We start from the raw sequence: 26,187 nt of genomic DNA, 5'->3' as shown, positions 1-26,187 counted from the left end.
GATCAAGTCCCACATTGGGTCTGCACTGATAGCGTAGAGCCTCCTTGGAATTCTCTCCTCCCTACTCTCTCTGCACCCCCCCTTTCTCTCAAAATAAATAAAGTTAAAAAAAAAGAAATAATTTAAATGTGTTGGTTTAATAAAAATAGGCATGTCTTCACAGTAGTCAACATTAAACACAATGCAAATATACAATCTTTTCTACCTGAGTTTACTAGTCAGATATGCTGGTGCTATCTCTGTTATAAAGTTTGTAAGCAAGGGGTGCCTGGGTGGCTCAGTTGGTTAAGGGTTTGACTCTTGATTTTGGCTCAGGTCAAGATTTCATGGTTTGTGGGTTCAAGCCCCACGCTGGGCTCTGGGCTGAGAGTGAGGAGCCTGCTTGGGATTGTCTCTCTTTCCCTCTCTCTCTGTCCCTTCCCTGCTCTCTCTCTCTCTCAAATAAACAAACTTTAAAATAGTTTTAAATTTGTAAGCAAGAAAAACTTAAGATGCTAGTTAAGTGTTTAATGTTTAATACAAATATGATTATTAAAAACAAATTAAGTAGATTACATTAGATGATGGGTATTTGTTAAATATGTAGATCATTCAATAACAAGCTAATATACTGAAATATTAATTGCTAAACATATGATTAAGTTTATTTACTTTTGGCTGCTTAATTTTTATGAGACAAAAGATATTTGGATCTATTTTAATGTGGCCTTTTGCTGCATTAAAAAAATGTACTATGGGGGCGCCTGGGTGGCGCAGTCGGTTAAGCGTCCGACTTCAGCCAGGTCACGATCTCGCGGTCCGTGAGTTCGAGCCCCGCGTCGGGCTCTGGGCTGGTGGCTCGGAGCCTGGAGCCTGTTTCCGATTCTGTGTCTCCCTCTCTCTCTGCCCCTCCCCCGTTCATGCTCTGTCTCTCTCTGTCCCAAAAATAAATAAACGTTGAAAAAAAAAATTAAAAAAAAAATGTACTATGAAGAAGCACATGTCTCTAAAAAGTATATATATATATATTTTTTTAAATTTTTTTTTTCAACGTTTATTTTTATTTTTGGGCAGAGAGAGACAGAGCATGAACGGGGGAGGGGCAGAGAGAGAGGGAGACACAGAATCGGAAACAGGCTCCAGGCTCTGAGCCATCAGCCCAGAGCCCGACGCGGGGCTCGAAGTCACGGACCGTGAGATCGTTACCTGGCTGAAGTCGGACGCTTAACTGACTGCGCCACCCAGGTGCCCCAAAAGTATATTTTTTATAATTAAATATTCATAAATTTGCTAACCTACTACAGGATGCTGATATATGCCAGGCAGTTCACAACTTCCTGTCCTAGTTTTCACTGGAAAATAAAGATTAATAATGGTTAAAACTTATAATCCATATATAAAAATAAGCCTCCTAAAAACAAGAGTGAAAGAAAACAACTTTGTACACAAAGTATGAGAGGAGAATGGGATGTGTTTTTTGTAAGAGTAAGCAAAGAATATAGGATGTGTTTTTATTAGGAAAAAAAGTAATTTTGTCTTAAAGTAAAATGAGAAAGAAAAAAGGAATAAAACAAAAATCTAAATGAATACAGAAAGTTGCAAAAAGCTTGTAAAGAAATTTCATGTTGCATGGTCAAAGTTAGCTAAAATTCAATGGATTTATTTACAAAGATTTCCAAAACTGAGCTGAATAATATACTGACACAAAACCGCAGTTTAATTTTCTCTGTAAAAGAACAAATTTTCTTAGGTTGTTAGTCTGCTCCTAATAAGGGATTATGAAAGGTTTTTCTTTACCTTTGTGTATTTTGTCTAGGAAACAAAGATTCTGTGTCTTATTAAAGTAATTTCCTGTGTTTCAGTTTGTCTTTATCAGGTTTTTGATTGCTTAGGAAAACAGTCTTTTCAATATTAAAAGAGCTAAGGTACTTTTTTAAAACTATGTACTTTCTATATTTGCTTTTGAAATCTTTTTGTCACTTTGGTTGAATAGATAACTAAGTATTATTTCACAATGACTTGTGATCCTATTTAATCAAGTGTTTTAAACCTTTTGGCATTTTTTACAAACTTTGCAAAATCAAATTCTAAATTAAGTCTTTTTGACTTTGAGCTAACTTTCAGGGTTCCTAAAGATCTTGAAGTTTTTTTTCTCTTCTTATAAAAAGGGAGACATTAAACTATAGGCTTTTTAAATGTGAAATTGCATGGAAAACATTATCAAGTAAAGCGGATGCTTAACCTTCTTAGATTGTATTTGTATGGATACATGTTATTAATATAAGTGTTCCAGAAATTGCATGAAATTCCTAGGAATCTGATATGCCCTGATATAATGTTATCAGTCATAGTTCTAATCATTTTTAAATGTTGTATACCACAAAAATAGCCAAACTTAGCAGTCAATCATATCATTTTTTTTTTTTTGTAGTGAGCTGTAACAAAGGCTATTTTTATCTTTTGTCATTTACAAACAGCTATTATTATACACTGAATCATCTATGAAAGCATTTATAACCAACTGCAGGCCAAAATGCTTTGTCTTCAAGGAAATTCATGGAAAAGACCCTGACAAATACTGTAGAATACAAGTTTCTGATAATTTTAAGATCATACCACTTAACTGGGTAAGAATTTCTAGCATGCTAATGGAGAAACTGATTGATTCATAAAACTGCTAACCCAAGAGCAAGAAAAAAATAATTGATTACATGGGACTAAACCAACTAATAGAGATGATTATCATTTTTATGACATTGTTTGAAGCATTGCTGGTTCTTTAATGTTTTGCTTTCCAAATTTAAAGAACCCCCTTTCTGTTTTCTTTTAAACTACTATATAACTGGGGAGCCTGGGTGGCTCAGGTGGTTGAGCATCTGATTCCTGATTTTGGCTCAGGTCATGATCCCAGGGTCTTGGGAGGGAGCCCTGTGTCAGGCTCTTTGCTGAGCATGGAACCTAAGATTCTCTCTCTCTCTTTTCCTCTACCTCTCTCTAAAATAAAATAAATAAAATAAAATAAAATAAAATAAAATAAAATAAAATAAAATAAAAACTATATAACATAACAATGTGGTAAACTTTTGAGAACAAAAATTAAACATTTATCTTGTTCTCTCTACCTGATCCCTTCAGAGTTAAGACAAAAGAACTCTTATTGAGTATTGAGTATTCTTATTTTCATGGCAGTGTAGGTATTAGCACAAATTCAATCAGAATTTGCTCTCTTTGTAACAGAACACAATTGGACAACCCATTAGCTTGACTTCTTGGCCTAAAGGGGTGTTTAAAGATCTAATCTGAGATTTCTTATTACCAGACAGTTTTTAAGAAACTAACATTGGATTTGTGGAGCAAACAAAGACCCTTGGATTACCAAAGCTTGGACTTGAATATCATTTTTGAAAATGTGCATAAAGTAACTACTGTGCTGCACTTATATAAATAATGAGCTGAATTTAATGGGACCAGATTCATTTTACAAATAAATTGGTCTTATTATGATTATCTTTGGTAAAAACAAAGTGGTTATAGAGAGAAAAATTATGTTTCAATAGAAAACTATAGTGTACCTGTTATTATATTCTAGTCCTGTTCATTATCTTTGAGGCTTTGTTATCTTTCTGTAAACTGGACTGGATCCTGAATTCTTCTAGTTTCCTCCAACATCTGGCTACAACTTTCCAACCTAACTTTTCCAATTTTCTCTTACCCTTCTGACTTGGAATAAAAACTAAAAGTACCCTTTTCCTCAAGTCCTACAACCTAAAGTCAGACAACTTGATATAAACTTCAGAGAAATCACCACAACAGATCATGTACAGACAACCTTCGTGCCTACTTCTATTTCAGGCCACTCAAGAGAGTTCACCAAAATACTCAATGATGTCATCAAAATCATTCAAACTGTAAACCAGGAAAATACAACAGATAGAAATTGCCTCCTCACTCCATTATCTAAAGATGTTTTGAAAAAAATGAAAATAAAACAAAATAAAATAAAGATGTTTTGAGCTCAAATCTAGAAATTTTCTTGACTGGTTGCTCTCCAGATTCAGAAACTGAGTTTGTAATTTGCTCCAAGTGTTAATTTGTATCTTTCTTTAGTTTCAATAGAAATGCCTAATTGCTCACACCATAGAGGCGTAACTTAGATGGAAGCGCACCTATAACACTCCTGAAATAAGACATCCTCATGTTTATCTTCGGTGATCATAACATGATTCAATAGGGCAAGGCACTAATGCAATATTAAGAAATGTACTTTTCACCAGATTTAAAAATGTGATCCATTCCAAAAGAAAACATTCCTAGAGACATAGTTTATTGGAAAGGATACTCACAAAAGACTACAGTTAAATCTCTTCAGGAGAGATCTTATCTTCTGCAAAATCCCTACCATTACAGCAAGAATCTGTAAACTCTTGCACAGCCTTAGACACCCTAACCACTTAACAAGGAGATGCATATGCTGTAACTGGTTAAAAAAAAAAGGTTCCATGGATTTAAAAAAAAAAAAAAAATTTAAAGTAGGCTTCGTGCCTACTGTGGAGCCCAACACAGGACTCCAACTCACAACCCCAAGATCAAGACCTGACTTGAGATCAAGAGTCGGGCACTTAACTGATTGAGCTATCCAGGTGCCCCGTTTCCACGTTAATAAATTAGGAATTATTACCCCTAATTTAAAAGATCTTAAAGATCCGATGTCAATCTTTCATCAGATAGGTGATGCTTCTTCCACTGATTTACTTAGTGGGTTAAACCTTGGCTCCTGGGAATCTCTCCCAGAATTTTTGAATTTCCATCTCATAGTCATCATATTAACATCCCTAGCTGTAGCAGCGCTGACAACACTGACTCCATCTTTGGCCCTCCATCTTGTTTCTGCTCTTGCAATGACCTCCCTTGGAGCTGTATGTTCCAAGCCCCTTGGAGGTTAGAGTATGCCCTGACTGGAATGCAGAAAGGCTTGCTCTGATCTTCTCTAAAGTGGTACACAGAAGGTACCACTTTAGATAACTAGTAGTGATGACTGATGCACAAAAGGCACCACTTTAGATAACCAGGAGAGATGATCTCGAATAGATGGCGCCACTTTAGATAACTACACTTTGCACCATAATGCCCTTTGCTCTATAAAAGCTGTAAGTTAAGGTTTGGACTGGGTGGAGAATAGCTGCATAGCACCTGGATTGTAATGGGACCGAGGTCCACACAGAGAGTCAAGACACTCAGGCTTTTCTTTCCAGGAAGCAACTTTATTCATTGTGCCGGCATGGGCTCAATGGGTTTGTACCTGAGAAACTGAGCACCGAGCACAGCGGGGGGTAGCCTTTTATGCAATTTCTACTTCTTTGTCTCCCATAAATGGTGACATATAGACATACAGTCTGATTGGGCGGTCTATGTTACAAAGTCGTGAGGAATGTCACGTACACACACATAGCCAGGTTGCCTTCCCTTGAGGTTTTCACCACATTCCTTAGGGAGGGGCTCTACCACAGGATCATCTATCCACTGGCTCCCCTTTGTCAGTAGGTCACCCTGAATAAAAGTCTGTGTAAACAGTAATGGAGAGGCTGGCTTCATTTTTCTGCTTCCAAGTGCCTACTCAGTCTGGAGGATACTTTACTGTCCCTCCCCCACCTTTTAACACTAGTGCACTGTATCCTCTCAAGAGTTTTAAATGCCTTTCGGCAGCCACTCACACACCAAATGATAGCCATCAGGATTACACAACTCAAAGAACTCAGTGGTCCCACTGCCCATGTCTTCAATGACTATGCAACTGTTGGTAATGGCAACTACATGACCATACAGCCCAATGACTACATCAATGGGTATACAGTATATTGGGCATACGTCAATGGGTATACAGTAACAGTATATCGGCTCACACTTTCAGCTTTCTGAGGGAATGACCCCAAGGGGATAATTTTTAAAATAAAATAAAAAAATTAAAATAAAATAAAATAAAATAAAATAAAATAAAATAAAATATAAAATAAAATAAAATAAAATAAAATAAAATAAAATAAAATAAAAGAGACCATGCTTGAAAATTCCCTAAGCAGACCCAACCAGTTAGGTCACATAAGTGAAGCTAAATCTGGTTTATTTCACGAACAAAGTGAAATTTAGCAGGTTATTTCTTGTAAATCCCTCTGATAATCATAAACAAAGCTTATTTAAAAAAATTTTTTTAAAACATTTATTTTTGAGAAACAGAGTGAGACAAAGTGTGAGCAGGGGAGGGGCAGAGAAAGAAGGAGACCCAGAATCTGAAGCAGGCTCCAGGCTCTGAGCAAGCGGTCAGCACAGATCAAGATGCAGGGCTGGAACCCACCAACTGTGAGATCACGACCTGAGCCGAAGTCGGGAGGCTCAACCGATTGAGCCACCCAGGCGCCCCAATCATAAACAAAGTTTAAATCATCTTCCTAAAATAGTGTAAGACGACCACTTTTAACCAATCCCTTGAGGTTTTTTAAATTGTAGTAACCAACCATTGTAATAACCAATCACTGCGAAGGATAAACAATATAGTCATTCTCAGTGTATAAGTCATTCTGCAACGACATGCCTCAGATTCTTGTTTCTCCCTCACTAAAATATTTTTATCAAGTAAAGTTCTTTGAAATTTCTTTTGACACTAGGCATCCTTCAAAGGACTTTACATCCGTTAAATTTATTCCTTACTACAATTCTATGAGATACGTACTGTTGTTACACTAATTCGATAAATCAAGAACTCAGGCACAGAGGTTAAGTTACTCTCCGTGGTCACGCAGCTGGTGAACGGCAGCCTGGGAGCTGAACCCAGCAATCGCGGTCACGCAATCACGGAGCCGTGCTGCCTCAAAGAATCAATATCTATCCCAGTTACAGGAACTGGGGGAACTCTGCTGAAGGCTTTTGAGAGCCACATGTAGTGTTTTTGTTGTTATTGTTCTACCAAGGCTTTCAGCTCTCCTCAGAAACAGGTCACTGCCAGCAACTACCAGAGCATCGAGGGTCAAGGCTGACAGAGTTCGGACCACCACCCATCTGGCGGCGCCCGGGGCGGAGGACAGAGGGGCAAGCCTCCCCAGCAGCACACTTGGCACAACTGTCATCTACGAGGAGACAAGTCAGGAACCCAGCAACAGAAACACCAGCGAGCCCTCTTCAGAGGTCCAGAGGTGGAAAGCGGGCGGGGAGGGAGAGCGAGCACAGGGCGGGGCGAAGGGGAGGCGGGGACCGGGTGAACTCACAGATCCAGGAGCTGACTGACCCGCCGCGAGCTAGGCATCGCGGCCGACCAGGGAAGCCTCTTCCGTGGTCCCGGGGCCGCCCAAACGCAGCCAGAGACCGTCCGTCAACTCCTGCCACCCGCGCGACGCGTAGGCCCTCGTGACGTCACACGGCTTCTTCCGGTGACCAGGACGCAGCCACCCTCGGGACTACAGAGGGAAAGAGAAGTGGCTGGAGGTGATAAAATGTAGAGTAGCCCTAAACTCGGTGAGGCACGACGGGAGTTGTAGTTCTTCCACCTCGCGGGCTCCGTTTCCGGGCGGTTTCCCAGTAGTTTTAGCCCTGCGTGCAGCCTGGCCTAGTACGCCTCCGGCGGCGCTTTGCTTGGAGGTTGCTGCTGTTACTGTAGGGATGTGTTTGATGCTGGTCCATGCATTTGGCGACACACCCTGGAGACTCTCTTGGATACGGACACCATTAACGTCAAACGGAGAGTTTTAGAGCAACCAAGAGTGACCACTGTTTACCGAGCACTTTCTCTGAAGCACGCACTGCGCTACGTGCTCTCAATAATTAGCCACATTCATTTAATCCTATGAAGTCGGAATTATTTAGTCTTATTTTACAGATGACACTACAGGCCAACAAAAAAGCTCAGTAAGAATTCCATTATGGTGGTTGGGGGGGGGGGGGTGCTTATATTCAAATCAGAAGGAATTCCAGAGGGACACCCTTCATTTATCACGCACTGAAGGAGAGTAGAGATCGTGTTGGTGCTGAGGATTCAGTGGTGAACATATGCACCAGACAAGTAGAAGGACAATCAGAGTAACTGTTAAACGCTGATATGAAGTTGGTTCTATGTGAGCACCCATGGAAGAGTAGGGAGAACAGGCAGGTAGGAGGGAAAATGGTGGTCTGTTAGGGACTGCAGAGGGCTCAGGGTGGCAGCTACGAAGGGGAGTGGTGAAAAATGAGTAGAGCAGGGGTTGGCAAATTTTAAGGGCCAGACAGTAAAGATTTTACGGTTTTGTGGGCCATACAGCCTTGGTCACAGCTACTCAACTTGTAGCTGAAAAGAAGCCATAGACAGTATGAATGGGTAGAGCTGTGTTCCAGTAAAGTTTTTTTTATGGATGCTGAAGTTTGAATTTCATGTAGTTTCCACTGTCATGAAATATTATTAGTATTTTGAATTTTCATATATATATGTATGTATATATAAAAGTTTTGTTTATTTTGAGACAGAGAAAGCATGAGTTGGGGAGAGGCAGAGAGAGAAGGGGAGAGAGAGAATACCAAACGGGCTCCTCGCTGCCAGGGTGGAGCCGGTCACAGGGCTTGAAACTCAAGAAACTGAGATCATTACCTGAGCCAGAACTGAGGGTCAGACGCTTAACCAACTGAGCCACTCAGCCGCCACATCATATTTTGATTTTTCCAACCGTTAAAAAGTGTAAAGGCTTTACATTGGAAACAAAAACGGGCAGTGGGCTGGATTTGGCTGGCTGGTAGTATGTCCTCTCCTGATCCGAAAGCTAAACTGGGGCCTGATGATCTGTGTTATATTAAACAATTTAGGCTTTGGGTGGAGTCATAGATAAGTTTTAAGCAAGGACAGGGCATGCATAGGTAAAATGAGTTTTAGAAAGAACTCTAGCTGTTAAGCATTAAAAACTGTAGAGGTCACAGGTGGAGACCAGATAGGAGTCTTTTGATGACAGCTTAAGTTAAAGTAGTAACAGTGGAATGGATGGACAGATTTGAGAGGTAATAGAAGTAGAACTGATAGGATACAGAGATTGGTGGGGATGAGGGAAAGTGAAGACTCAAGGCTAATTTCTAGGCTTTGGGATTGGAGAATTATGTGGTGTATGGTGGTGCTATTTATTGAGCTGAGAGGATTACAGGAGCTTTTTGAAGAGAGGAGGGTATTTAAATGTTGGACATGTGGATTTTGAAGTATCTATGGAAAATGTAGGCATGGAGCTTTAGATCTGCAAATTGTGCTGGTTTGCTTATAAAGACGAGATTGAGGGGTGCCTGGGTGGCTCAGTTGGTTAAGCCTCTGACTTCGGCTCAGATCATGATCTCATGGTTCCGTGGATTTGGGCCCTGTGTTGGGCTCAGTGCTGACAGCTCAGCCTGGAGCCTGCTTCAGACTCTGTGTCTCCCTCTCTCTCTCTGCCCCTCCCCCACTCACGCTCTGTCTCTGTCAAAAATAAATAAACGTTGAAAAAAATTAAAAACATAATAAAGATGAGATTGGATAGCAATGACAATACATCCATTTACTTATTAATACAGTAATTTTTTTGGAAGAATTCTCTGCTGTTCTGGGAGCCAATTACACCTTGGAAGACCATAAGAGAGCTTGACAGAGCAGATAAGGTAGGACTTCATGGTCTTTTCTGTCTGTTGAGTGCTGCACATCTGTCCATCTAGGTCTTCCCACTGATTACTTGATTCTTCAAGCCCAGGAAAATGTAGGCCACGTCCCATCATTATGAGATGTTCAGCCCTGGGTGCCTGAATTGTTCTCAGTGGTCAAAGGAAGTCATCACAGCTGTTTTTTTGTTTTTTTTCTTTTAAGAAAATAATTATATAATGAGATAGGATGACAAAGTTCTAGTTGTTTCTAGCCAGTTATTTTAAAGGTCAAAGATGTGTAAGCCCTCATGATATGAAAATTATTAGAACTATTTTGATTATGATTTCCTGCAGCTTTTAGGACCTGTGGTGTCTACAAACCAGCCTCTCCGGTATTTAGCATACTGTATCAAGAATTATTTTGAGTCTCCACTGAATAAGATAGATCTGATATACATTGTGATTGCCTTGACAGTTTTATTTCATCCCTTCCTCTTTTCTTTTCTTTTCTCTTTTCTTCTTCTTCTTCTTCTTCTTCTTCTTCTTCTTCTTCTTCTTTTTTATGGCAGCCATGTGGTTTGGAGAACTGACCCCATCTTCAGAGGTGGGTCTAGATTAGGCTAATCAGTGATTGCTGCAGTAATTGATTCAGGGATAAGCAGACCTTAATCAAGAAATCACCATATTCCCTCAGCCACAGAGTTGGGTTAAAAAATAGGCCCAGGGGCATGTGACTTATTTGGGACCAATAAGAAGCAGGAAAAGTTTTGCTGCAGATTTTTGAGAAAGAAGTTTTCTCAAATTTATGATAATGCTTCATGAATCAACATTCTCAGCATTGTCACGTTGAATGAAGTTATGTAGAGGAAGACAGATTAAGAGAATCAAGGGAGAGCAGCTAGGGTCCTGATTGAACTGTGCCTGAACACCACCCTTCCTCTCTATTATGAAATGACAAAAATAAAACAATTTAGCATCGAGTTTGATATTCTTTACTTGAGGGAAAAAGATCCATAGATTGAGGGAATCAGTGTCCCACAAGCAGTGGAGCACTCTTGCCATGGGATGTTTGGGCAGGAATGCGTTTATAGTGTTTGAAGCAGCAACAAGGAAACAGGGAATGATTGGCTAGTGGGTCAGGGATTTCCTTATAAGGCTAGTATGTTAATCAGGGAATAAAGAAAGAATATTTGGCTTAAGCTGATTGGCTGGAGTTGCATATCTGAGAACAAATAAATCATTGCAGATTCTTAGCAGTTGGGGATTGGCTGACTGGATATACCAAACTCTGGTGAAGCAGAGCATTTACAGAAACATGAAAGTTAGAATCCAAGTTTTGTTTTGCTGATGTGGCAACCTGGGCAGGGGTGGCTTTATTTTGTGCTGTCACACAATTCAGTTAATTCCCTTTGTTGTTGATAAAATTAGTGGAGTTGAATTTTCTGTTTCTTGCTGCCAAAACATCCTAACAATTATGTATCCATAACAGGAGTCACCAGCATATAAATGGAAATTGAAGGTATGGGAATTGATGAGCTCACCCATCAGATGTATATAGAGTGAGAACAACAAGTCCTTGGAGAGGCAGCTGAGAACAGCAATTGACTGGCAATTGACACTGAGAAGGAACAGCCAAAAAGGTAGGGGAAAAAAACAGTGGGGTGCTACAGAAGATAAACATGAGCAAAATTGTCACATGCTGAAGAGATGTCAAGTGGAATAACACTTGAAGGTAGTTTAGCCACAGGAAGGTCATTGAGGGTCCTTGAGGTGATGGTAAAGGATGTAGTCTGATGTAATGGGAGGAATGAAGGGGAAGAGAAGAAATAAACACACAAGTAGCCCATCTCTCACTTACAATACATACTTGTTCAAATGAATTGCTGCTTCTATTAAGAGTCATGCTGAGAAGAAAAGGAGATTGTATAAAGGTAGAGCTCTTTGAATTTTTTTTTTAATGTTTATTTTTGAGACAGAGGGAGACAGAGTGTGAGTGGGGGAAGGGCGGAGAGAGAGGGAGACACAGAATCTGAAACAGGCTCCAGGCTCTGAGCTGTCAGCACAGAGCCTGATGCAGGGCTTGAACCCACGAACCATGAGATCATGACCTGAGTCGAAGTTGGACGCTTAACCAACTGAGCCACCCAGGTGCCCCATAGACCTCTTTTTCAAAGAAGGTAAAATGGGATATTTCAGGATGATTTATGGACCTTCTAGGTGTCAAACATGGTAAATACTTACATGATCTCATGTAGTCAATCATCAACCAAGTCTGAGATATCATGCTATCTTATAGATGAAGGTGAGCCTTACCTAAATAAATAGCCGTGTCAGACTCCAAAGACCATGCTCTTCCTACTTTATTTGGGTGCTCAGGAGAGGTTTATTTTATTTTTGAGAGACAGAGAGAGAAAGCTGGGGAGGGGCAGAGAGAGAGGGAGCCAGAGGATCTAAAGCAGGCTCTTCATTGAGAGTGGAGAGCCCAATGCGGGGCTCAAACTTACAAACCATGAGATCATGACCTGAGCCTGAGTCGGACGCTTAACCAACTGAACCACCCAGGAACCCCAGGAGAGAGGTTTATGATGCATCCAATGCCATCAATATAACTTGCAAAACTCCTTTTCAAAAGGTTATTAGGAATTTCAAGATGGGGATAGCAGAGCATTAAACCAAGGCTGGGCCTTGTATGACTGCATCATTAGTTTGCCCATGAAGCTGGCCTTGGTATATCCAGTACTTACCAAGAAAATCAGTTCCAACTACTGTCTATCCAGTAACTCTTTGTCAGAATAAAATTCAGAAAGAAATGTGAACACAGGGAAACTTTTTTAAAAAGTTGAAGTACAGTTGACATATTAGTTTCAGGTGTACAACATGGTGAGTTGACAGTTATGTACATTACGTAGTGCTCATCATAAGTTGTCATTATACAAAGTTATTATAATATTATTGACTGTATTCTCGATGCAGTACTTTTCATCCCTGTGACTTATTTTATTTTATCTTTTATAACTGCAGGTTTCTACCTCTTTATCCCCTTTACCTATTTTGCCTTTTATTTGCTAATAAATAAGCGAACCAGGCCTTCAGAAGTAGTGGCTCATCTCATAAAATAGGAGGAATTTATAGCTCTGATGATATGGCGGATATTTATAGCTCAGATATGGCAGTTGACAGTTCAGATTGGATAAGAACAAGATGTTCCTGTCTTTTTGAAAGGAAAACAGGATGTTCTTATTTTTGTGGCTTATCTCAAGAGGCAAAGATTTCAGGATTTCCTGTTAGTAAATGCTTTTGGGAGGTTCCTGTTATTCATGGTTTATCTTGGAATGCAAGGTTGTTAGGAATATGTCTTTTCTGGTGCATGGTAAGTGATTTGTGGACAGTGCTAGGCTAAGGGCAGGATGTCATTTTCCCATTCTCCCCTCTTTGCTTGCTGTGCCCACTTTGCTATAGTTTCCTCTAGCTCGAAACCTCTTCCATTTCCTACCCTAGCTACCATATAAAGAAAACTTTATATGTTTCTTTGGGCAGGTTACATGTTTCTCTGGGCAGGTTATATAAGAATAATAAGCAACATTACTTTCCTTAAATTATGCTATTTATTCCTAGTGTGTTTGTGTATGTAAAGAAAAATATATAATAAATGTATACAGATAAAATGATTAAGTATACCTTATTCTATGTATGTATGTGTATATATGTACACACACAGTTGACCCTTGAACAACATGGATTCGAACTATGCAAGTCTACTTATATGTGGATTTTTTCCAGTACTGCAAATGTATTTTCTTTATGTTTTTCTTCACTTATAATATTTTCTTCTCTCTAGCTTATTATAAGAATACAGTATATAATACATACAACATATAAAATATGTGTTAATTAACTTTATGTTTTGGTAAGCCTTCCTTCTGGTCAACAGTAGACTATTAGTAATTGAGTTTTGGGGGAATCAAAAGTTATATGTGAATTTTCGACTGCATAGTGGGTAGGGGCATGTAACCCCCACATTATTCAAGGGTCAACTGTATATGTGTGTTTTTGTGTGTGTGCATGTGTGTGCATGTATGTAGTAAATCTTGGGTCATTTATAAGAACGTATAGGCATACAAGTAGATAGAAATAAATTGTTGTTCAAATCATCTTTACATGTCATATCAAAATATAAGAACAGGCTATGAGTTAGGGTCTTCACTCTTAAACCATATTATATATTTTTTTTTAATTAAAATTTTTTTTGGGGGCGCCTGGGTGGATCAGTTGGTTAAGCGTCTGACTTCAGCTCAGGTCACGATCTCGCGGTCCGTGAGTTCGAGCCCCGCATCGGGCCCTGGGCCGATGGCTCGGAGCCTGGAGCCTGCTTCCAATTCTGTGTCTCCCTCTCTCTCTGCCTCTCCCCCATTCATGCTCTGTCTCTCTCTGTCTCAAAAATAAATAAACGTTAAAAAATAAATAAATAAATTTTTTAAAAAATGTTTATCCATCTTTGAGAGAGAGACACACACAGTGTGAGCAGGTGAAGGGCAGAGAGAGAGGGAGACACAAAATCCAAAGCAGGCTCCAGGCTCTGAGCTGTTAGCACAGAGTTTAATGCGGGGCTCGAACCCACGAATGGTGAGATCGTGACCTGAGCTGAAGTCAGATGCTCAACTGACTGAACCACCCGGGTGCCCCATATTGCTTATATATAGATTCAAAATAGCAATTGCTCTTCTAAAGTTAATTTTCAGCTCTGTATAATCTATACTTCATCATCCACTGTTAACTCCAAATCTTCAGTTGGGTGTTAGTGTCCAGACCAGGTGCAAGATGGAACCACTTATGCTAAGCCCACATCAGCAAACTGGAATTTAACTAAGTTTCTATGCTTGGCTCTCCCAGAAAAAGTGGGCCTAGGCCAACCAATCAGTGCTTGCCTGTCCGCACAAGTTATCTAACCTGGCTCCAAGACTCTCCTTTGCTCCATATAAGGGAAGTAATCCTGCTTTAACCAATCAGCAAATGCCTAGTACAACTTCCTTGTTCCTTCTCACTTTGGTCTGTAAATATTTCTTGCCTTGTACAGCTCTTTAGAGCTCCTTTCTATCTGCTAGACTGGATGTTGCCCCATGTATGAGTTGCTGAATAAAAGCCTACTAGATCATTAAATTATGGAAAAAACTCTGTTAACAGTATCAGTGATAATTGTGAATACTTGCTGGGTGGCTAGAATAGTGCCTTGCACACAGTATTTTACAGGGTCAAACTCATTTCACCCTCAAAGAAATCCTCATTGGCAGGTATTTTTACTGTTATCATACCGATTTTCCAGTTGAGGAAACTGAGGCCCAAAGAGATTAAGAAACATGCCCAAGTCCATGTGGCTAGTCAGTGGTAGAGCTGGGATTTGAAGCCAAACAATTAGGCTGCAGAGCTGGGTTCTTAAACAATACTATAATGTTGCCTCTACCTCTTTAAAATAAAAACTCTTGATAGTTCTTCATAATTATAAAATATAGTTATCAGAGATTTAGAACTAAAAGGTATCTTAGCTATAACTCATTCCATCATCTTAATTTTGTAGTTTCAGGAAAGTTGACTGATTTCTCAAGATTTCTGAGCAAAGATGGAACTAGAATATGTTTGCTAATTCCTTGCCCAGTACATTTTCTATTTCTCAGCTCTTTAGGTTGTAACTCTAAAGGGGGCTGAAAACAAACAGAATAAAGAGAAGCCAGATGAGTGACTACTTTATTATCCTACCATGTGCAGGTTATTTCCAGGTAGGAATGTCCTTAATTGGTGCCAATGTGAAAATATTTAATTTCTTTTTCTATCTCATACTGTGTCTTACTCTAAATTGGAAACAACAGTGCCCATGCTCATGAATTCTTGTGCATTGTTAAAATTTTCCATTGACTGAGCCCTTGATTTAATTTGTATATAGGCTATAGACCCAGGTCTTTCAAATTCTCAGGAGTTTGAGGCATAAAATGTATGACTCAGGATTCTTGCAGGAAACAGCTGCAGAAGTTCAAACAGGATAGGCAAGGAGATATTAATAAAGAGGCTGTTTATAAAGATGTGGGCAGAATTTAGGGAAAGCAGGGATAAGGGTGGTTCAATACCTAGACTAGCAATAGCAGGAAGCCCTTACCTCTCCTAGTCCTGAAAGCCAGGAAGGGAACAGTTACCAAATCCAGAGAGAGTGGCCATAGGTGAGGCCATCTAGAAGCAGCTATGGCTTTTGGGCCAGTAAAGGGATGTAGTCAGCCTATGGCAACACAGCTGGCAGGGATCCTGGAAGAGTAAATGCTCTAACCCCATTCTTCATCCCCCTTTAGATCTCCTGGTGCTTCTGTGCATAGTTTCAACACACCCAGAAATTAGAGGTGCAGTCTACAAAAGTCAGCCTCTTAGAGCCCAAAGTAGAGAAGGATAGAGTGGAAAATAACGGATTCATAAGCCACTGATTTTTATATAAAATAATTAAATATCATAAACATTTTGAAAATTAATGAGTAATAGCTTAGTCTGAGCCGAAGTAATAATTGTTGTAGTTTTATAACAGTGAGAGGGATGGCAATCGTGGTCTTTAATCATGATGCTGAGAGCCAGTGCAACAGCAGCTTAAGTGTTGCCTTTTCCTAGTTAGCTTCATTATTTTTATAAAACTATACAATTCGTAACCCACATTTATTAGTCATTTGCAATAGAATCTAGTGCCTGTTATTTCTGTCAGATAGACTTTAAAAGCCCATTAATTACATTTATTCAAATAACTGTTTAATACCTATTATTTGCCAGGCAGTTTATCAGTAAACAAATGTCTCTCTTGGAGTTTACACATTAGTGTGAGAGCTACAAAACAGGCACACAAACAAAGCAATATATGGAGATAAGGGCTATAAAGAACTATAAAGATAGAATGGGGGAGAGATGGGGGAGAAGGGGGAGAGACAGAATGAGAGGGATTAGTTTTACTCTGGTGGTCAAGGCAGGCATCTTTAAGGCTGTAACATTTTTGCTGAGATTTGTTAAAAGATAAACTGAGGGGTATTAAAAATTTTATTTGAGCAAAGATGGATTGGAATTGGGCAGTGCCAAACCAAAAGTAGTTATGAGTGCTGAGCCAACAATTCAGAAGAAAGACTTGTATAGAGAAAGTGCGGAAGCAAAGAAAGGAAATTATTTGATTGGCTATATGTTAAAGTCTAGTTGGCTTTTTGTGATTGGTTATCCTTAGTGTTTTGATATTGGAACCTTGAGGCATTTACAGGCTTAGATTTTGGCTTGCATACGTAGGCCACCATGGCATTAGAGCCACCTCAGTCTAATGGCCTCCTTGTTTAATTAGTTTAACAGACTTGAAGGATGAAAGGAGCTAACCATGAAGGGATCTGGGGACAGAAGGAAAAGAAAGGCTCTGAAGCAAAAAATGTGCTTGGTAAAGTTCGAAGGATTGAAGGAGCCAGGTGGAAGGTGCCCCAGGGAAAGAGAAGAACTGTGGTGATAGTGAGCACGAACATCCATAGGACCTTCATGCCTGGGACTTCTGGGATTTCAATTCTGGGTTGGGGTCATGGTGTTGAGGAGAGCATTTAGAATCTGAGACTGTTAAATCTCAGAGCCATGAAGCCTGCATGGGAAGAGCTTGGGCTGTAACCTCAGAGTTGGAACGCTTATTTATTCCACGGTGAATGTAATGTGATTTGTAACAATGGTGAAGTTTTGGGGTGATGGGTGGTTCATGAGGTCTGGAGCCGATGGCCCAGAAATAATTCTTGAAGACATCTTAGGGGGCAAAAAAAGGTGACTATTAAAGCATGGGGACAGGACCCATGGGCAGGAAGAGCTGCACTGGGGTTGTGGGGAGTGACCATTTTATGGAGTTAGGGGAGATGAAGTTAAGAGGGGAGATAAAGTCAAGAGGGAGTTTCCAAAGAGACTTTCATATACTAAAGACTTACTGGAGGCCTAGCTATTATCAAGGTAAGGTTCCCCGCCCCTCCTCTTCTCTCTCTCAAGTCATTAACATTAAGACGGTAGGGAGTTCCTGGATGTTAGGCTGTGATGAGGTTGCCTTTTTCTGGTAAACTGGTGGAGACTCTTATCAGTTTAACCATTTGTTTTTGTTTTTGTTTTTGTTTTTGTTTTCTTGTCGTTTCCTGTTTTGGTGTGGCTGGGAGTGTCCAAGGAATATCATATATTTCCTACCTCGGGAGGGGGTGTGGGCTAACTTGTACTTTGCCCTCAGTTTGCCGCAAGCTTCCTCATCAATAGGACACATATATTTGGTCTTCATCTTGTTTCTGGCAGAGCTCCTAAAACCCTTGGAATTTTTTTTTTTACATTTATTTATTTAGAGAAAGAGAATGTGCGTGCATGTGGGAGGGGCAGAGAAAGAGGGAGAGAGAGAATCCCAAGCAGTCTCTGAAGAGCCTGATTTGGGGCTGAAACTCAGGAACTGTGAGATCACGATCTGAGCAGAAATCAAGAGTCCTGTGCTTAACCTGCGAAGCCACCCAGATGCCCTAACCCTTGGAATTTCTTTTTTTTTTTTTTCAACGTTTATTTATTTTGGGGACAGAGAGAGACAGAGCATGAACGGGGAAGGGGCAGAGAGAGAGGGAGACACAGAATCGGAAACAGGCTCCAGGCTCTGAGCCATCAGCCCAGAGCCTGACGCGGGGCTCGAACTCCCGGACCGCGAGATCGTGACCTGGCTGAAGTCGGACGCTTAACCGACTGCGCCACCCAGGCGCCCCAACCCTTGGAATTTCTTAAGAGCAATGGGAGTAGCCTTTGTTATAATATTTGGTCTTTTGTCCTTTGTTCCTGAAATAGCTCCAGATCCTTAAAGGTGAAAGGAGTGTCTTGTTCTTCATAACAAGCCCCTTTCAACCACACCTGAGTTTATGTTAATTTGGTAACTTTTGAAAAGGCTCTAAGGATGGGGGCTGGTTGCCAGGGGAAGCTACTGGATTAGAAGGTTGGAATTTTTAGTCCCACCCCCCATCTCTGGGGAGGGGAGAAGGGCTGGAGGTCACCAGTGGCCAATGATTGAGTCTATCATGCCTGTGTATGAAGCCTCCATAAAAACTCAAAAGAACAGGTTTGGAGAGCTTCCTGGGTTGGCAAACACATGGAGATTTGGGGAGGGTGTTGCACCCAGAGAGAACATGGAAGCTCCATGCTCCTTCTCCCAAAACCTGCCCTATGCATTTCTTACATATGGCTGTTCCTGAGTTACATTTCTTAATAATAAATTGGTAATCTATTAAGTAAAATGTTTTCCTGACTTCTGTGGGCTGCTTTAGCAAAGTAATTAAACTGGAGAAGGGGTTCGTGGAATTTCCAATTATTTTTTTTTTCAACGTTTATTTATTTTTGGGACAGAGAGAGACAGATCATGAATGGGGGAGGGGCAGAGAGAGAGGGAGACACAGAATCGGAAACAGGCTCCAGGCTCCGAGCCATCAGCCCAGAGCCCGACGCGGGGCTCGAACTCACGGACAGCGAGATCGTGACCTGGCTGAAGTCGGACGCTTAACCGACTGCGCCACCCAGGTGCCCCTGGAATTTCCAATTTATAGCCAGTAGGTCAGAAACACAGGTGACAACCTGGACTTGTGACTGGCATCATATGTGAGCGTGGGAGGGGATTTGTGAGCCTTTAACTTGTGAGATCCGGTGCTATCCCCAGGTAGATAGTGTCAGATCTGAGTGAAATTGTAGGACACCCAGCTGGTGCTGCAGAATTGCTTGATGTGAAGAAAACTCACACATCTGCTGTCAGAAGTAAAGTAGTGTGCAGATGGTCCCCAACTTACAGTGTTTAACTGATGATTTTTTGACTTTATGGTGGTATGAGAGCAATATGCATTCAGTATAAACTGTACTTCAAATTTTGAATTTTGTTCTTTTCCCAGGCTAGCGATATGTGGCAGGATCCTCTTTTGTGATGTGGGTAGTGGCAATGAGCCACAGCTTCTAGCCAGCCATGATTGCAAAGGTAAACAACCAATACACTTATAACCATTCTGTTTTTCACTTGCAGTACAGTATTCAATAAATTACATAGATATTCAACACTTCATTATAGAACAGGCTTTGTGTTAGATGATTTGCCCAATGTAAGTGATCTGACCATGTTTAAGGTAGGCTAGGCTAGGGGGCGCCTGGGTGGCTCAGTCAGTTGAGCGTTTGACTCTTGATTTCAGCTCAGGTCATGATCTCAAAGTTCATAGGATTGAGCCCCGTATTAGGCTCTGTGCTGTCAACACAGAGCCTGTATGGGATTCTCTCTCTCTCTCTCTCTCCCTCTCCCTCTCCCTCTCCCTCTCCCTCTCCCTCTCCCTCTCCCTCTCCCCCGCTCCCCTGCATTCTCTCTCTCACACAAAATAAATAAACATTAAAATAATAATAAGTAGGCTAAGCTAAGCTATGATGCTCAGTAGTTTAGGTGTATTAAATTCATTTTTGACATGGTATTTTCAGCACATGTAGCTTTATCAAGGTGTAACCCCATCATAAGTTAAGGAAGATACATAGTAGCAGAATATTGAGACTAGAGGAGAAACACACAGAAGTGAGTTTCCCTTAAATTGAGTCACTTAACTCCTTGGTAATTCAGTTTCTTCACTTGTAAAATGAGGATAGTAATATAGTATCTTATCCAAAATCCATGAGGACAGATATATCTGAGAATTTCTAAATTTTAAGATTTTAGAATGCTGTCATGGTACATATACCAGATATTATGAGACACCCTCACGGGGCTCTAGGGCAAATCAAACCTTAATATTTCTGCATTGAAAGGTATTATGGTGGACAGACTCTTAAAGTGACCCCACACTCTCCACTTCCTGGTGTTTACTCCCTTATATGATCCTGTCCCTTCAAGTGTGGGTAGGACCTATGACTTGCTTCTAACTGAAAGAATATGGCAGAGATAAGATGTGTATGATTGCAAGTGCATGATTATGTGATTACATTACACAGGATTGTAGTATCCGTCTTGCTGGAGTGTCAGTCTCCGTCTTTTCTTCTCCCTACCACTCATCCTTGCTGGCTTTGAGGAAGCAAATGGCCATGGTAGGGGATGCCACACAGCAATGAATATGACTTCTAAGCTGAGGGCAGCCTCCGACTTGCAGGCAGCAAACAAAACAAAACACACACACACACACACACACACACACACACACACACACACACACACACCAAACTGAAGCCCTCAGTCCTACCACCTCAGGGAACTGAATCCTGCCAATAACATGAGTAAACTTGGAAGTGGATCCTTCCCTGTTTGAACCCAGTAGAGACTGCAGCCCCAGCTGACCTTGATAGAAGCCTTGTGAGATCCTCAGCAGAGAACCCAGCTTGGACTCCTGACCAATGGAAACTTAGAGATAGTAGGGGCGCCTGAGTGGTTTAGTCGGTTAAGTGTCTAACTTGGGCTCAGGTCGTGATCTCGCGGTTGGTGAGTTTAAGCCTCGTGTGGGCCTCTATGCTGACAGCTCAGAGCCTGGAGCCTGCTTTAGATTCTGGTACTCCCTCTCTCTCTGACCCTCCCCCACTCACACTCTGTCTTCCTCCATCTCTCAAAAATAAATAAACATTAAAAAAAAAATTAGGGGCGCCTGGGTCGCTCAGTCGGTTAAGCGTCCGACTTCAGCTCAGGTCATGATCTCACAGTTTATGAGTTCGAGCCCTGCATCAGGCTCTGTGCTGACAGCTCGCAGCCTGGAGCCTGCTTCGGATTCTGTGTCTCTTCTCTCTTTGCCCCTCCCCAACTTGTGCTCTCTCTCTCTCTCTGTCTCTCAAAAAACAAATAAATGTAAAAAAAAAAAAAAACTTTTTTAATAAAATAAAAAAAATTTAAAACTTAGAGATAGTAAATGTGTTGGTCTAAGTCACTAAATTTGTAGTAATATTGTTCCATAGCAATAGAAAACTAATAAAGTTATGGATATTCATACTTTTTTCCTGATTTTTAATTTTTTAAATAAAAAACATTATAAGTAATCTAAATAGCCTCACATCTGTTCAGGACAAATTTTGCTATCAGGAGAGTTTGGGCAGCAAATATAGGAAAAGTCTGTTGGTTTTCAGGGTCTTTTGGGCTTCCAAATTAAGATAAGAGATCTTAGACTTGTACCATATAACCTTATAGGGTTGCTGGGCAATGGAAAAAAATACTGTGTTAAGGGTTTTGGAACAGGATTTAGCACATAAGAAGTACTCCATAAACTATGATTGACTATTATTATGATTAGAATCGGAGCTCCTGGGACAGGTCAGCCTCTCTGCTGTTATTCCTTGTAAGTTGCTTCTCAAGTTTCCCCATTTCTAACAGGAGGGCTTCTTAGCGGAGACCAGAAAGAGAGTTGGGGGAATAACTTCTGTTTATTGAGCCCCTGTTCTGGGGAGGTTTGGGCTGGGTGTTCAGCGAGCTATAATGTGAATTGCTTGTGAGTGAAAAGACATAGGGTCTGCTTGTGGCCTTACTGCTGAAGAGGTGCACAACCCTAGGGAAATGGCTTCTTGCTGAGTCTCAATTTCTTTTTTTTTAAATTTTATTATTATTTTTTAAGTTTTTTATTTTGAGAGTGAGAGAGTGTGCAGGTGCATGAGTGCATGAGTTGGGGAGGGGAAGAGAGAGGTAGAGAGAGAACCCCAAGTAGGCTCCACTGTCAGCACAGAGCTTGATACAGACTCAATCTCAGGAACTTGGAGACCTGAACTGAGCTCAAGAGTTGGACACCTAACCAACTGAGCCACCCAGGCACCCCTGAGTCTCACTTTCTTGATCTCTCAGATGGGGCTAGCTGATCCCTCCTACCTAAATATGTGAGAGGAGAGGTATGACAAGTGTACTTGAGACTGAAGGATTATTTTTGTTTTAATGTCATTTGGAAAGGGGAAGAACATATGTAAGTTGTGCCTGACCTTTTCTTATATACACAAAGGAAATGCTCCCAACCCCAATACAAAACCTCACCTTCATCCCTGTGCAGAGCACAGAGGAGTGGCTCCTTGTTTTTTGCCTAGTCTTCTGTGCAATGTGAATGGGGACTACAGATCTCTACCTGCTCAGATCACCATACCTACCTTTGCATCCCCTATATATTTTTAAGTTTGTTTATTTATTTATTTAGAGAGAGAGAGCACATGCGAGTGAGGGAAGGGCAGAGAGAGAGGGAGAGGGAGAATCCCAAGCAGGCTCCACACTGTTAGTGCAGAGCTTGAACTCATGAACGGTGAGACCGTGGTCTGAGCCGAAATCAAGAATCGGATGCTTAACTGGCTGAGCCACCCAGCACCCCTGCATCCCCTATTTCTTATGCAGTTATGACCTGTACAGGATCTCTCTCTACTTCCTCCACTAGACTATGGGTTCATGAGGGCAGTCCAGTGCCCTGCATGCACCTCAGTAAACATGGAATCAATGAAAACAGGAAAAGGAGTAAGGAGATTACCAGGTGAACAGGAGGGTAAAACACTTTCAACCTGGACACTCACTGTTGATAGTCCCAGGTATGGTCAGAATAGTCAAATTTGGATATATTTTGAGGGTTTAACCAATAGACTTGCTGAAGTATTGGAAATGAGGGAAAGAGAGAAATCAAGGCATTGTTCATTCATTCATTTTCAACTGATAATTATTGGCTATTGACTAGATACTAGGTACTATTTAAGATGCTTTAGGTGCAGAGCAAACAAGATGTTAAAGAGCTCATGTTCTGATTGATGGAGGCAAGCAATAAACAAGCAAGATATTGCAAAGAATGTCAAGTGCTAAGAAGAAGACAAAAGAGTACAATGTAACAGGTTATTAGGTAGGATATATTTGGCTGAAAACCCAATTCAGAATGGCGTGAACGTTAAGAGTTTTATGTCATGGGAAAACTCAGAGTAGGATTGTTCCACAGTTGGTTATTCGGTGGCTCGATGACATCATGGCTCCAGCTCAGCATCTCTGTGACTCGCAGGTTTTCTTCTCACGCTTGTAAGATGATTCTACAGGTCTAAGCAATACCTCCTCGCACTAAGGTGTAGGCAGGGAAAATCTGTTTTTTCTCACATCTCTCTTTTAAGGGCATAGAAATCTTTGCCTAGAAGAACCCTCCAGCTCTATCCTTACTAAACCATCCTTGCCAAGGGGAACGAGACATCATCTTTGATGTAGATCAGTCATGATTTATCCCTTGGGGTTGGACATGGGCCTGACCACCCTTGTAGCATGTAGGTATTGGATACATGAACAAAATGATGATTCTGTTAAAGAGAGAGGGAATGACCATAAGCAACAAACTGTCATCCAAAGAGGCAGGGAATAATTAGAAAGGGTAATGTGACCTCCCTAAAGATGGTAATGCTTGTTTGAGTCTTGTCAAGAAGTAGTTGTTAGTCTTAGGAAATCTGGGGACTAGCACTGAGTATAGGGTTTCTTTTTGGGGTGATGAAAATGTTCTGAAATTGATTGTGGTGATTTTTGTACAATTCTGTGAATATACTAAAATGTGTTAAATTATATACCTCAAGTGGGTGAATTATATGGCCTATGAATGATATCTCAAAGATGTTATTTTCTAAAAGAACAATAAATGCAATGCCTTGAGACTAGACAAACTTGGTATGAATCACAAAAATTGTTTGATTCACTGGGCCAGATTCAGTGGAGAATTCTCATAGCAAACTTTAGTTATAATTCATTCATTAACAAAGGGTATGAAACTCAATTTCAGAACTTTTATTTTATTATTATTATGTTTTTTGGTGCGAAAAGGTGATTTTATTAAAACGTGGGGACAGGACCCATGGGCTGGAAGAGCTGCGTCAGAACTTTTAATAAAAGGTAGAGAAATACCCTGTATTTTCAGATGTGATATTCCCTGTTGGTGTTTTTTTTTTTTGTTTTTTTTTTCCCCAAGAATGCAGTTTTCCTAGGCTTCAAACCACTCAGCATGGATGGCCTCCAACAGACCTGCAGCCACTAGCAGGTGGGATCTTGTCTCATCCAAAGGGCTGCTTCTGTGGCTTATAGAGGGAGATGTTACATTCTCCTTACATGTAACATCTGGTCTACTAATTCAGATGATCATTTTCCATTGGATACAAGCTTCAATGATAGATATTACCCAGCTTAGTTTCTGTCTTTCTCTTTTGTGGCTGAGATTATTTTTGCTGTTCAGGGATTAGTTTTTGTTTGTTTGTTTTTGTTTTTGTTTTTTTTGGTCCTAACACAATTATAAGAAAACATGTTTAAAAAATCACTTTAACATTATTGAAATATAGGGACGCCTGGGTGGCTCAGTTGGTTGAGTGTCCGACTTCGGCTTGGGTCATGATCTCATGGTTTGTGAGTTCAAGCCCCGCATTGGACTCTGTGCTGACAGCTTAGAGTCTGGAGCCTGCTTCTGATTCTGTGTCTTCTTCTCTCTCTCTGCCCCTCCCCAACTCCTGCTCTGTTTCTCTCAACAATAAATAAACATTAAAAAAAAAGTTTTAAATGGGAATGCAACTGGTACAGCCACTCTGGAAAACAGTATGGAGGTTCCTCAAAAAGTTAAAAATAGAACTACCCTACAACCCAGCAATTGCACTACTAAGCATTTATCCAAGGGGTACAGGTGTGCTGTTTCAAAGGGACACATGCACCCCAATGTTTATAGCAGCACTATCGACAATAGCCAAAGTATGGAAAGAGCCCAAATGTCCACTGATGGATGAATGGATAAAGAAGATGTGGTATATATATGTACACAATGGAGTATTACTTGGCAATCAAAAAGAATGAAGTCTTGCCATTTGCAACTACGTGGATGGAACTGGAGGGTATTATGCTAAGTGAAATTAGTCAGTCAGAGAAAGACAAAATCGTTTGACTTCACTCATATGAGGACTTTAAGAGACAAAACAGATGAACATAAAAGGGAAGGGAAACAAAAATAATATAAAAACAGGGAGGGGGACAAAACAGAAGAGACTCATAAATATGGAGAACAAACTGAGGGTTATGGGAGGGGTTGTGGGAGGGGGGATGGGCTAAATGTGTAAGGGGCACTAAGGAATCTACTCCTGAAATCATTATTGCACTATATGCTAACTAATTTGGATATAAATTAAAAAAAATAAAATAAGTTAAAAAAATTTTTTTTTGAAAACACTGTGCTCATCATTGATAGGAGTACAGTGCCTTGTACAGATGAGGAAGCTGATACAAGTGTTATGTAACTGTTCTTTGTGTTTAATAAATGGCAGCATGAGAATCTGAAAAAAAATTTTTTTTTAAATTATTGAAATATAGTTGACATACAATGTTGTATTAGTTTCAGGGTAAAACACACTGATTCAACAATTCTATACAAAAAGAAAGCATTTTTATCAGAGCCAGTGCTTTGCACCTTGCAGCTGGGCCTTTTCTAACACTCTGCAGAGGTGCAAATGAGCATTTACTAAGAACTAGCATTTGTCTAAAGCTGTGCAAGAGAGGGAGCTCAAATCTATCTCCTAAACATAACTGAGGAACAAAAAGAAGGCCAGTGTTGCTGGAGTTCAGGGACAGAGAGATAGGCGGGACTGGATCATTTAGGGCCTTGACAGCTA

The 26,187-nt window shown here is 40.6% G+C and overlaps 1 protein-coding gene and 1 long non-coding RNA gene across 4 annotated transcripts in view; one reads left to right on the top strand and one right to left on the bottom strand.

Moving 5' to 3' along the window:
* AMN1 (antagonist of mitotic exit network 1 homolog) overlaps window positions 1-7,399 on the bottom strand; it is a 54,341-nt gene extending 46,942 nt beyond the window's left edge. Inside the window, exon 1 of one of the 2 annotated variants that reach the window (XM_086713696.1) lies at window positions 7,236-7,399. In XM_086713696.1, coding sequence (XP_086569822.1) covers window positions 7,236-7,273 — 38 coding nt within the window. In that variant the 5' untranslated portion in view covers window positions 7,274-7,399. The remainder of the gene's footprint in view (window positions 1-7,235) is intronic. The other variant, XM_086713697.1, reaches the window with a different exon arrangement.
* Window positions 7,400-7,493: 94 nt separating this feature from the next.
* On the top strand, window positions 7,494-25,587 carry LOC147579235 (uncharacterized). Of its 2 annotated transcripts, none has more exons than XR_015253679.1 (4): window positions 7,494-9,606; window positions 11,075-11,225; window positions 19,506-19,588; window positions 25,085-25,587. It is a non-coding gene; the product is annotated as an uncharacterized LOC147579235 (long non-coding RNA). The 2 variants fall into 2 exon arrangements; XR_015253680.1 differs by lacking the exon at window positions 25,085-25,587 and adding an exon at window positions 24,513-25,077.
* Window positions 25,588-26,187: the final 600 nt, after the last annotated feature.

This window comes from Puma concolor, chromosome B4 (genome assembly GCF_028749965.1).
Source record: "Puma concolor isolate L17-30 chromosome B4, mPumCon1.1.hap2, whole genome shotgun sequence".
In the NCBI taxonomy this organism is placed as follows: domain Eukaryota; kingdom Metazoa; phylum Chordata; class Mammalia; order Carnivora; family Felidae; genus Puma; species Puma concolor.
This window is presented reverse-complemented; position numbering and strand designations above follow the sequence as displayed.